Source organism: Anoplolepis gracilipes, chromosome 12 (assembly GCF_047496725.1).
Source record: "Anoplolepis gracilipes chromosome 12, ASM4749672v1, whole genome shotgun sequence".
Taxonomy (NCBI): Eukaryota; Metazoa; Arthropoda; class Insecta; order Hymenoptera; family Formicidae; genus Anoplolepis; species Anoplolepis gracilipes.
In genome coordinates, this window is record NC_132981.1 from 1,144,705 (window position 1) to 1,158,067 (window position 13,363).

The 13,363-nt window shown below is 29.7% G+C and overlaps 2 protein-coding genes across 2 annotated transcripts in view; both read left to right on the top strand.

The window, feature by feature from the left end:
- The window catches only part of Tws (protein phosphatase 2 regulatory subunit tws), a 73,387-nt gene that overhangs the window by 45,138 nt on the left and 14,886 nt on the right, over window positions 1-13,363 (top strand). The window lies entirely within an intron of this gene.
- Window positions 969-8,200, top strand: Trc8 (TRC8 ring finger protein). Its single transcript, XM_072903679.1, has 4 exons — window positions 969-1,103; window positions 2,935-3,332; window positions 3,844-4,211; window positions 5,610-8,200. Exons 2-4 carry the CDS (start codon window positions 3,044-3,046, stop codon window positions 6,915-6,917), a joined length of 1,965 nt encoding a protein of 654 aa, XP_072759780.1. The 5' UTR covers window positions 969-1,103; window positions 2,935-3,043; the 3' UTR covers window positions 6,918-8,200.

Consider the following 13,363-nt stretch of genomic DNA (forward strand, 5'->3'; position numbering starts at 1 on the left):
AAGAAACTTTCTAAAAAAATGTAAAAATTAGTCTTCTAATTATTTTCAACTATTTTTCTGTATATATAGACAGAGATTAAACAAGAGAAAAAGAAACATACGTGAACATATTTTATGTATGCTTAAATTTAATTATGGACTTTTCCTGAGCAGCAAACTTTAGAATATATGTATGAACGAAAACTAACAAAAAACAAATTTTTTTTACAAAAAAAGTCCATTTTTTTTAAGCAAAGTTATAAAAATGCCTTATTATTGCGTATCTGTACACGAAACAGTTTCAACCAATGTTTATTGATCCAGAACATAACAGAATCTTTATACGTGAGATCTGTTTCGTTGTGATGAGAGCTGTTATACTAACTAGCAGAAGAGATTGAAGCCCTCTATTTTTATTAATGCGACCATGGATTGGCATGGATATATAACCCGGATAAGATTTTTTTATAGCAAACAATCAAGTCTCTTTCTTCATATCTGCGTTGCACGAAGAGCAACGAACGAATTCAAATGATCTCATATAAGAAAAAACATAAAAAAAATGACACGTGAACGCGAAAATAGGCATCGACGATACGAGACTTGTCATCGATGTAATCAAAGTACTATATAACACCAGAGGAAAACAATAAATTTTACTGTACAAATTATATTTTTATTTTATGTATATATAGTTCCCTAACGTGGATGTCGCGTTTAACAAAAAAATATAAAAAAATTGTGTTATTGTTTTGTCGTATAATTTTCTTTTCTTTTTCCTTTTTTTTCTTTTCTTTTTTCGTCTTTTTTTCTTCTTTTTCCTTTCTTCTTTTATTTTGCAAAATAGTTCCAAAAAACACCGCTCTTTCAAATATCGCTGCTCTGACATTTTGACAGCTGATAAAAATGCAGGCGAAATGAAACGAATAACGGCCGAACGATGGCGTCGTGAAATGTCAGAAAGAACGACCCGATGGCTGAACGCTAGGATGTGCGGGCCTCGCGTTTCGATTCGAGTTGTTCAGAGTCATTCATAAATGTTGGTCAAGTCATTGCGGTCAAGTGCACCATTACGAGATGTGACCTGTGAATCGGCTTCCTTCCTCGATGTTTTTCGTTGCTCGGTGAGTTTTTTCTTCGTCGACTTTCACGCAAATTTCTTCCCTTCGGTCGACCCTCGCGAAAAAAATAGCGCATATTAATTTTGTGGAGGAAAAAACTATTCCCTCTAGATTTGCAAGCACACACATGCAAAAAACTCATATTTATTGCGTGTTTTTAATTTTGAAAGATACCGTTTTGAGGTTATAATTACCATTAAAATTATTTACATTTACATGTTTTGTTTTGCTGCTACTCTTTCGGGATGATTATACAATATTCAATATTGTATGGACTCGGATAGAGAGATGAAATGATTTTCTGTTCTGTCTGCTAAAACATGGTGTCATTATATTTCGCTGTAATGATTAAAAAAAAATTTATGCGTGTCTTTTTATTACATAACCACAAGAATATATTTTTTTTAAATTAAAGTTACATTAATATTATACTCATAATTCGCAGCAATATTATTGTTTTATTTTTTAAATTGGACATGTGTAGCAAGTATTTGACATATAGTAAATTTTAAAATTGTAGTAAAATTATTTTAATTATATATATATATATATTGGTAAGTAAAAGAATCTCCCTATATGTCACATTATCATATTTAATAAAAATAAAATTAGTAGGATTTTTATTTTAAAGTCAATCAATAGCATTAACGAAATATATATATAATATGAAATTAATTTTACAAATTAAACTAATCAAGGATAAATATATTATTTATTATGTTTTTACAGCATGGTACAATTATATCTAGTGTTTTGACAGATGTCATAATCTCATGCAAAAATAGTATCAAAAATTTAAATCAATATGAAGATGAATTTTTCTCGGACAAATTTTAATTTTGTGTTTCTGTTTAAAATATTAAGGGGATACCGTACCGTCCTACCTTGCCGATCAAAACAATTGCCTCGTTAGACATCAAAATTATTATTTTAAAAGTTTTGCAATTTGCACGTACAAAATAAGTTCAATTCGTCTAAGGAAATGCATGACAGAATATATGTAAACTTGTAGAAAATGAGTACAGTGTATTCGATAAAAAAGATTTTTATTAGACATCAAATTCATTTTTTCTACAAGTTTACATATATTCTGTCATGCATTTCCTTAGACGAAGTGAACTTATTTTGTACGTGCAAATTGCAAAGCTTTTATATTAAGCAAATACAGTTACAGACATGATGCTAGTAGTCGATAATTTAAAACTGTAATTTTTTTTTTTCGTTTTTAACTGAAAATTGCACACGTTCTCGCTTCGTTATTGTATGTACTTTCATCGTGGAGAAGCATTTTTCATTTTGTACAACCAAAATAATTTTGATGTCTAACGAAACAAGTTTTAATCGATAAAGTAGGACGGTACGGTATCCCTTTAAGGGAATACCGATGTACCGACCGAGTTCTAACCTAACAAAACAATATATTTGCTTAATCTAAAAGTTGCAATTTATATACATAAAATAAAATAGGTTTTCCCCTCTCAGAATTGCATGAAAGAATGAGCTTAGAAGCCTAGAAAAAAATATTTCTTTGAAAACAAATGTTGTGCTGCACATTTTATTTTATGTATATAAATTGCAACTTTTATATTAAGTAAATATATTGTTTTGTTAGGTTAGAACTCGGTCGGTACTTCGATATCCCCTTAACTTGAAAAAATCAGTAGAGCATACGTATTTTTTTTTAAAAGTTTTTGCATTTATAATATAATAAATATAATAATAATATAATATAATAATAAGTAAAAAATGTAATAATAAATATTAAACATTAAACTTTTTTTGCAGATATATATATTATATACAAAAGATATTAATTTTATATTTGTTGTATTAGGTGTAGTTTTTGTATCCGAATTCCGGAATGCCACTTCCATATACAATACTGAGGCGTGCATAAGAAACGTGTCTTCCTCGAACGTTTTTCTTGAAAAGAAATTAACGAAATGGAGACTTCAATACGAGAAAGGATGCTCAGCTTTGCTGATGTTATAATGAGAGTACCACCTCTATTTATTATCGATGAGTTACTCAGAATCGGTCTTGGATTACCTAATGACAATATTGTGATGGATATCACTGAAAATGGTTTCAACACTACCAATGTAGGCACAATTGTTAATTCCATTTCTGCAGTTACGACAGACTTGTTCCTGATGGAACAGTTTGACTTGACTCACTTTGCTTACAAAGCTTATTTAATAATTATATTCAAATTTTTATCCTGTTGTCTGGGTGAGTATATATAGTTTTTAGAAATCTCTCTATATAATTTTTATAAATTAGATTTTTTTCTCAATAATAATCAAGGCTGCAATCAATGAACTTATAAAATTGTATTTTATATTTATTTGTAAACAATATTTTTCTTTTAATTATAAAATATAAAATACTGTCTAATATTTCAATATAATTTTATCTTTGGCTATTTGATTGGTAAAGTAATAAAAATCTGATTTATTTTTGAATTTCTTAGCTATATAACTTCTTACATAAATCTTTTAGTGATTTTATATACAATTGTTGCTGTTTTACAATAAAATTTGTCATAGCATCAATATATGATTGCAGCTTGACATGCTCAGAATAAAAAAAAAAAATATGCATGTGTATAATTCAAAAAGATGTTCCTTTAAAACTATAAAACAATAAAATGTATTGTTTTTGTTTCATAAAATTTATACTAAAAATAAATTATATTTTATTTTATATATTATCTCTTATAGTTTTATCATTTTTTTTTCAGGATGCCTTGTAGCTTTATATACATTTATGTTATGTACTAGACATTTAATAATTGTATACCTATATTTAATATCCATTGGGGTAATATTTGTATCATATTGGTCAAATGTTAGTACAATGAAAGCAGTTATAGCTTATATGAGTTCACATGAACCTGCAAGCAGCATATTGGATAATATATTATCCTTGAATTTATCAGACGTTGTGTATAATGGTCCAGGCTTACTAGTTATTCAGAACTATATACTTCAATGCCTGTTAGCCAGTATCTTTTGTTACATTCATCTTGCCCCAAAACATCCTGTGGTGCAAAAACTGCTTGTGCTGAGTTTTATGTCACCATCCATTTTAGGCATTCATCCTTTACCGGTAAGCTTCCGAAATATTGAATTAAAGAAATTTTTTTATTGCTTTTTATACCACAATAAATGTCATTTTTTAAATTAAAATTTGAAAAAAGTAAGAAAGTATTTTTTTCTTTGTTAATATAATGTCAAATATATATTTGTTTATATATAATTTTATATATATATATATATATATATATATATATATATATATATATATATATATATATAAGTAGCTCAGATGTCAAAAAATAAAAAGTTTGAGAAAAAAAGATTTGCATTTGCTTTTAAGAGGATACGTATAAATGATTTAACTATGCAATCTTGAAAACAGACGAATTTAGTGTAGTTGTGGCAGTTGATGATAAATCATATTTGTCTGTACTTCAATCTTCTGATAACTTAAAATTGATAGACTTGTATCATTTGGCAGCTACTCATATATTATATATTATATATTTGTTTAATATATACAGGGTGAGGAAAAAAAATATGAAAACCCTAAAAAATCTCGAGAAATATAAGTTTTACAGAAAAATGTTTCAGACAAAAGTTGTGTGGTTTCGAGAGGGACATAAAATGGTGTCATTGATTTGATCTTGAATAGTCGCTTGACGGTCACGTGAAGGTCGCCTTCAATTTCTTAAATGAAACACCCTATTTTTAATTACATATTCTCGTAACATATCTCGAGAGCTTTCCAAAATACTATAATATAACTTCTTTTGGTTAAGAATTTTTTCAGATATTTTTAAATTTGTTATGATACTTTTTATAAAATATAAAAAATGAATAAAAAATAAATAGATCTTGCCTTAGATGGCCGGATCCTTCCTCGATCTTGTCTTAGACTTTTTTTTTTGTAAAACTTATATTTTTCGAAATTTTTCAGGGTTTCTACTTCTTCCTCACTCTGTATACATATATTTGACAAATGTATTTGAACAATTTTTTATATACAGAGTGTCCGGTAATAACCGCCTCACTGATATACAGGTAGAGCAGGTCAAACTGAATAGAAAAGTCCTCTATCATTTTTCGATTTTCGAAATAATTATCGAGAAATTAATTAACAAAGATTGACAAATCTGGGCGAGTACAAGAAGGCCCATCCTACTGCTACGCGGTTACTAGGCGCTCATTGAATGATAGGAGGAGCGGTCTACGACTGGAAATGGATGTGTATGAGTAGCGCGCCTAGTAACCGCGTAGCGGTGGGACGGCCTTCTCGCCGCGCGCGCTTTACTCGCGCGGATTCGCCGATCTTTTTTAATTAATTTCTCGATAATTATTTCGAAAATCGAAAAATGGTAGAGGACTTTTCTACTCAGTTTGACCTGTTCTACCTGTATATGAGCGGTGAGGCGGTTATTACCGGATACCCTGTATATATATATATATATATATCTTTTTTTTCTAGGTACAATATTTATATCATGCACCAGTATGTGCGACGTTAATTCCATTGGCCGTTTGCAAATTTATCATCTGGTATAACGGCATCTCTATGTTAAAAACAATCTACATGGGCTATCGACATGCACGCAACTTTATAGTCAATTACGGTTTATCCGCTCTCGCGGAAACAGAATGGATGCGTCTGAACGTACCGTGTGTGCTTCGTACATTTTGGATGTTACGAGTGGGAGAACAGGTGATTCAAATTCTCGGGAATCACTACGGCGAGGAAACGTTCAATTATTACGTCATGGTCAGGACGCTGTTGGTGAATGGTTGCGAGACTTTGACAGCCGTTCTCGGAATGACCAGCATAATCTCGTTCATCTGCCACTACATCGGCTGCTTTTTTCAATGGGTGCTGCTAACAGAAGACGAGGATGAGAAGAGTATCGGCACAGTATCCGCTATATTGTTCTACATTCTCGCTCTGCAGACCGGACTGACCAGTCTCGATAGAGAGAAGCGATTAGTACGATTGTATCGTAATTTCTGCCTACTGTTTACGGCAATTTTACATTTTGTGCACAATATAGTGAATCCACTTTTGATGTCGCTTAGTGCTTCTCATAACCCGGCTTTGCACAGACATCTGCGGGCTTTGGCAGTTTGTGCCTTTCTAATATTTTTCCCAGTATCATTACTTGTATTTCTCTGGTCTCACTTTACGGTGAGCACATGGTTATTGGCCGTATCGGTTTTCAGCATCGAGGTGATAGTCAAAGTACTGGTCTCGCTGGCGATTTATTCGCTCTTTCTGATCGACGCATACAGAAGCACGTTTTGGGAACAATTCGACGATTGTGTGTACATTATAAGATCGTTTGGCAACACCGTGGAATTTGCTTTTGGCATTATATTATTTTTCAACGGTTTCTGGATACTGGTCTTCGAATCCGGCGGAGCTATTCGTGCCATCATGATGTGTATACATGCCTACTTCAACATTTGGTGCGAAGCGAAGGCCGGATGGAGCGTGTTCATGAAACGACGCACGGCTGTGAACAAGATCAACTCTTTGCCGGAAGCGACGGCCGAGCAGCTCGAAAACCTCAACGATGTCTGCGCGATTTGCTATCAGGAGATGGAAAGTGCTAAGATCACTCAGTGCAATCATTATTTTCACGGTGTATGTTTGCGAAAGTGGCTGTACGTACAAGATCGATGTCCTCTTTGTCACGATATATTATATAATGTTGAAAACGTGCAAAGCAGAGATAATAGCATTCTTGCGGTCGAGGAAGACAGAAGAAACGGCATTGAAATGTAGAATTCGGGCTGTCGGGATTATATATTGTTTTCCAACCATTTCTGGAGACTAATTTTCAAGTCTGGTCGTGCCATTATGATATGTACATACATGTCTACAACATCTCGTAAATAAAGGCTATAAAGAAGCTATGTTTAAGGAAACACTAGTTTGCTCATCTTGTTTAGTAAGTAGGAACAAAGATAGAACGACGTTTTTAGCGCGAATAGCGTTTTCTTGAATGCATCCGTATGTTTACAAACTGGTGAACAAGTATGTACAAGATCAAAATGGAAGCCGAAATAGCTTGAAAAGTTTGACGATGTTTGCGAGATTTATTAGAAACATTTAAAGCTCGAAGATCATCTGGCATCCAATAATGGTTATATATTTAAGATTGATGTCTTCATTACTACGGTATATATTACACAAAATTGAAAACAAATAGACAGTGGTGCTCTCTGTGGCTGTTAAATGAAAAAGAAAACGATATTGAAAATAACGTATTTTTGTGCACGCTAAACAAAATTAGAATGTTTAGCTTTATCAGACTAATCAGAAACTACTGGTTCAAAAGAATGATATATGAACGTCATGTGAGCTGACAAATAAATATATTCACAATTTTTAAATTACAAAGCACCGAGAATTTTAGAAAATTTCGCTCTCTGTAAATCGCTCAGATGATTATCACGAAGCATCGTAAATTATAAATAATTACTGTGTAAGAACTCTCGAGTCTTTCGTCCAGTTTAATGTAAAAATCTTGTAAATAAATTAGTGCAATTATCTAGGAGAAAAAAAATTACATGCGATAATTATATCTTGTTATAAGAAAGTATTTGGCGTATAATCTCAAACCTTTGGCTCTTTGTCGATTCAATGGGTGTCCATCGCTAAATGTATTTTTGGATTAATGTTATGTCATAATCATTGCGTGTACATGTATGTACATACGCTTGCGTATGTGTATAATGTGGCGCAATGATATAAGCTTCCCTATACATGACGTATGTGCTTCCATTTTTCTCAATTATGAGGTCGGTTCATTTTGCTTGCATTCTTTAGAATTTCTTGTATTTGAAACAAAATATATAAATATATTTATATATATAAATATTTGGGCGTTGAAAGAAGAAAGAACAAAGAATGAAAAGTGCAAGCAAAACGAACAAACTTATAATGACATACGGTTTTCTACTAAATTAAAAGAGAGATGATACTTTAAGATTTATTCTATAAGAGATTTAAATTTAAAAAACGGTGAAGAAGTGTGAATAAAGTCTTAATTTTATTACAACAAATCTTTGATTATAATTATTATTACAAATCTTTTTCATTTTTGTTAGACTAAAATAATGTTTGTTTTTAAGTGTAATTTAATATTATTAGGTATTAATACAATATAACATTATCTCTAAGTTTTATGTAATTTTTCCTTGTGAAGACATAATTTAATATGCTGTAATGAAGAAACAGTAGCCTTAAAGCTGGTATCAAACTATAAAAGGTGATTCTAAATAAATATGAAAAATTGTAAAATATAATTCTTTGGTGAAAATTAAAGAGGATTTTTTATATAAACATAGAAGTATATATTTATATGAAAGACTTTTAATTTTCAATAAAGAAAATCATCTTTTTTTCACACTTATTTAGAATCACTCTGTATATTAAAGGTTGCGATTGTATCAAGATTTAAGGGGATGCTGGATTACCGACCGAGTTCTAACCTAATAAACGAAAACAATATATTTACTTAGTATAAAAGTTGCAATTTATACACATAAAATAAAATAGGTTCTCCCGGACAGAATTGCATAAAAGACTATTTGTAACCTTTTAGAAATGAGCTTAGAAGCCTAGATAAAAAAAATTTTGTTGCAGAAAATGTTACCGCACAACATTTGTTTTTAAAAGAATACTTTTTTTCTAGGCTTCTAAGCTCATTTCTAAAAGGTTACAAATATTCTTTTATGCAATTCTGAGAGGGGAAAACCTATTTTATTTTATATATATAAATTGCAATTTTATATTAAGCAAATATATTGTTTTGTTAGAACTCCATCGATAGTCCAGTATCCTTTTAAGGGGATCTTAAACCGTCCTGTATTATCGACATTTTTATTATACAAAATGTTTTTATTGGTTGTATAGAATGATAAATTTTTTTCCATGATAAAAGTATATATACCGAAACCTCTTCGGAACTTTTTAATAAACATGTTTAATAAATAATATATTTAATAAATATATTTGATAAATATATTTCTCTGTTAATTGATGACAAAATATTTAAATGTAAATATTTCAAAATAGCAAAAGCAAAACAATAAATTTTTACAATTTTACTTAAAAATAAACGAAAAAGATATCGATTTAAAAGAAATATATGTAATCAGAGCCAATAAATCAGAATTAATTTGTTTTTCTTCTCTTTGACTTTTGTTTACAGTATCTATAGTGTGATACCCTCAGATGTTAAAATATTATTGTTACTTTTCGAAATGTATCTTTGAATACGTTTCATATAGTATAATCATCTATTATGATTTAAGAGTGAGGCACACTGGCTAATTCTTTTATTGCGATGATTTTACTGCGAAGAATGATCATCTTATTATTGCGATTATCTTTTTTACTGCGAGAGTGCGTATCTTTTCTACAGTTTGCGACCATTACGCTCAAGTATTTATCAATAATTTTTTATGCGTTGTTCTTTAAAATATGCGACTTTCCTTTTTTGTGATTTTAATATAGTCGTTTCGCCATTCCTTATTTACATCTTTAATTTTATACTTGTTAACTCTCGATCGATATAAGATATTGATATTGTAAAGTAAAATGTTTTAATTATTATGTTTGTGAATCATTGAGAATAATCCTAAAAAAAGGATTGAAACATTTTCAATGATATTGTAACAAATTCGTATAATTACACAAATTTGTTTTATATTTGGATTATATATGAATTTGTTTTTTAATTTTGAATATTAAATATATTTTATTATTTATGAATATATTATTATTTATACTTATTTTTGAATATAAGAATTAATTATATAATTAAATATAAAAAATAATTTTTAAATAGAGAATTAATGAGAGTAGGTTTTGGACGAATATTTAGAAGAAATCGAACCATCAAATTTTTACAATTTTTTTCTAAATTTTAATGTGTCACATACATCCTTGAAGAAAATTGGAGCGAATTATTTTCTTTTGAACTCTTGAGTAGATACTTGTTTCTGCTTCTCTAAATAAATCAATTGTAGTTGGTAATAATTTTAAATAATTAAATTTTTCTATCCATTCCTCCGTTTTATTTCATAAAATATAAATATTATTGTAAGCAAAAATAAGGTATTTTATTTATATTAGAAATAAACAAGATATACTGAGTGAGAAGTGTAAATAATATATATTTTAACGATTATATATGCTCAAAACTTTGATAGATAAATACATTAAATCGATGATTTATCAACTTTTCATCACAATCATGATTGATTTGTCTCTTAAAGCATGCGGATATGTATATTTAAATGTGCTAAAAATTTAAGAAATTGTTTAAAAAAAAATGTTTAAGGACTTAATTAAAATTAACTGAGACAGCATTGATTATTATAAATTAATTGTTATAAATTAACCAATTAAAAAAATGTCTAAATGCAACTAAAGAGGAACATCTTTAAATAAAAGAAATGTATTTGATTTCAATGATTAATTTCTTAAATAAAATTTTTAAATATATATATTTAAATATTTTTATATAAATTTTTTTATATACATATACGTATATATATATGTGGCAGATGTCAAATGATTCAAGTCCTAAACTTGATTTCGAATTATTGAAAGATTTGAAGTGTGTATAGATAATACGATCAGCATAATTATACTGATTGTGAATTCGTCATTTTCAAGATCGATCAGGCATAGTTAAGTCATTTTTATGTGTGGTTACGATAAAAGCAAACGCAAAATTTCTTCTTATTTCTCTTTTATTTTTTTGAATCTGTATCACTTGAGTCACTTATATATACATATATGTTTTATTTCATACATTATTTATGATTATTAATGTTTTAAGTAGATTACCGTTTGCATGAAAGTTAAAGTTTTATTTTAGTTCCAATAATTTATTTATGTTAAAAAATAAAATAAATTATACATGTAATAAGTCAGATTTATTCTATAAATTGAAATGCTGTAAATAATAATAAGTAAATGTACAATAACTGGGAAGAGAAGCATATGTAAATATTACTTTATTTTATTAATCTTTATTACAAAGGTATATAATATTATTTTAAGGTATTATAAATTATTTTTATACTTTTTTCTTACTTTATTAATAAATAATTATACTTTTTATTGTTAATTTTGTAACAGTGTATTTAAAAAACTGAATTTATAATATTTTTTTTATATTAGATTATATAAAAATAAGGTGTTTTAAAATATTCGATTGAGCTTATTATATTTAATTTAATTCACAGTGAGAGAAAGCTTATATATATATATCTACTGGGTGTCCGGTAATAATCGCCCCACCTCTCTAGGACAGATAGAGCAGGTCAAACTGAACATAAAAGTCCTTTACCATTTTGCGATCTTTGTAATAATTATCGAGAAATTAATTAACAAAGATTGACAAATCCGCGCGAGTATAAGCGTGTGGCGAGAAGGCCCATCCCACTGCTACTAGGCGCGCTACTCATACACATCCATTGCCAGTGATAGATCGCTCCTATCATCTAATGAGCGCCTAGTATACAGGGTGTCTGGTTGCGACCGCCCCATAGCTCAAGGGCAGATAAAGGAGGTGAAACCGAATAGAAAAGTTCTGTACCATTTTGCGATTTTCGTGATAATTACCCAGAAATTAATTAACAAAGATCGGCAAATCGGGCGCGAGTATCAGCCCGCCGCAAAAAAGATGGCGAGAAGGACGACCCACCGCTAGGCCGGTTGCTAAATAATAATCGCTAATCTATTGTTCTTATCAACGTTTCTCGTCTATGCCTCTGGTAACCGCGAGGCAATGGCGCCTATTTACGCCACGCGCACTTAGCGACCGTCCTTAGGACCGTCCTTCTCGCCATTTTTTTTGCGGCAGTCTGATACTCACGCCGGATTTGCCGATCTTTGTAAATTAATTTCTCAATAATTATTCTGAAAATCGCAAAATGGTACAGGACTTTTCTATTCGGTTTGACCTCCTTTATCTGCCCTTGAGCTATGGGGCGGTCGCGACCGGACACCCTGTATATATATATATATATATATATATATATATATATACAGAGTGTCCATGACCACCTGTATCACCCTTTTATCTCGAAAACAGAGCGTTTTAGAGAAAAATGTTTCAGACAAAAGTTGTACGATTTTGAGAAGGCCATAAGATGGTACCATTGGTTTGACCTTGAATTTTCATTTGAAGGTCATGTGAAGGTCACGTCAATTTTTTTAAATGGAGCACCCTATATATTATTGCATATACTTGTAGTTTATCTCGAGAGCTTTTCAAAACATTATAATCAAATGTTTTATTGTGAAGTACTTTTCGAGTTATAAGGCTTCAAAGTTGCAATATTTTGACATAAAGTACAAGATATCTCGTAAAATATTCATTTTTCGATTATCTTACCCTAATACTTTTATGCACAGAATAATGAGACAAATTAATTGGCGTAATTAAAACACATAATTATGTTAAAGTAAAAATGTGTAACTGCTAGTTGCAAATTCAGATTTTCTCTTAAAGATAACTATGTGTTTTAATTACACCATTACAGCAACGCTTACTTTTCGAGATATTTCACTGGAAGAATTAAAATGGGACACCCTGTATATATATATAATTTTATTAAGAAATAATATATAAAGTATGAATTATATGTATAAATTATATAATTATAAATTTATATAATTTAACATGTTTTTTAGAGTGCGTTGAATAAAACATTATATTTTTAAGCTATTTTTACAATTTCTTTGTTCATACTTTTTTAACAGACATAATCCTAATCCTTAATGTTCCTTCTAATCACACACAAAAGTGTAATGTCAAACAATTACTGTCAAACTTATCATCATCATGTCATTTAAGTTACAAGTATACATGTTACTCTTCATCTAAAAAATAGTTTTTCTAAAACATCACACGTATGAAAAAAATATAATTTTTTTTTATGGGAAGGATTAATACAGTAAAGTGCGTAGAACATATCATCATACTTTAGCGCGATTAAAGTAACTTACAGCTGACAATGTATGCTGCGTGCGTACGTATGTGTGCGCGTATGTGAAGCTAGCAGGTCAAGGATAGATTATCACGTGGACTTATTAGCCACGTGTCCAAACCTAAATTTATTAAGAATTTGCAATATTTGCATTTTCTTAAAAATGATAAAATAGATTACACATATTGTGATATACACAATCTTCTTTTTTCTTTT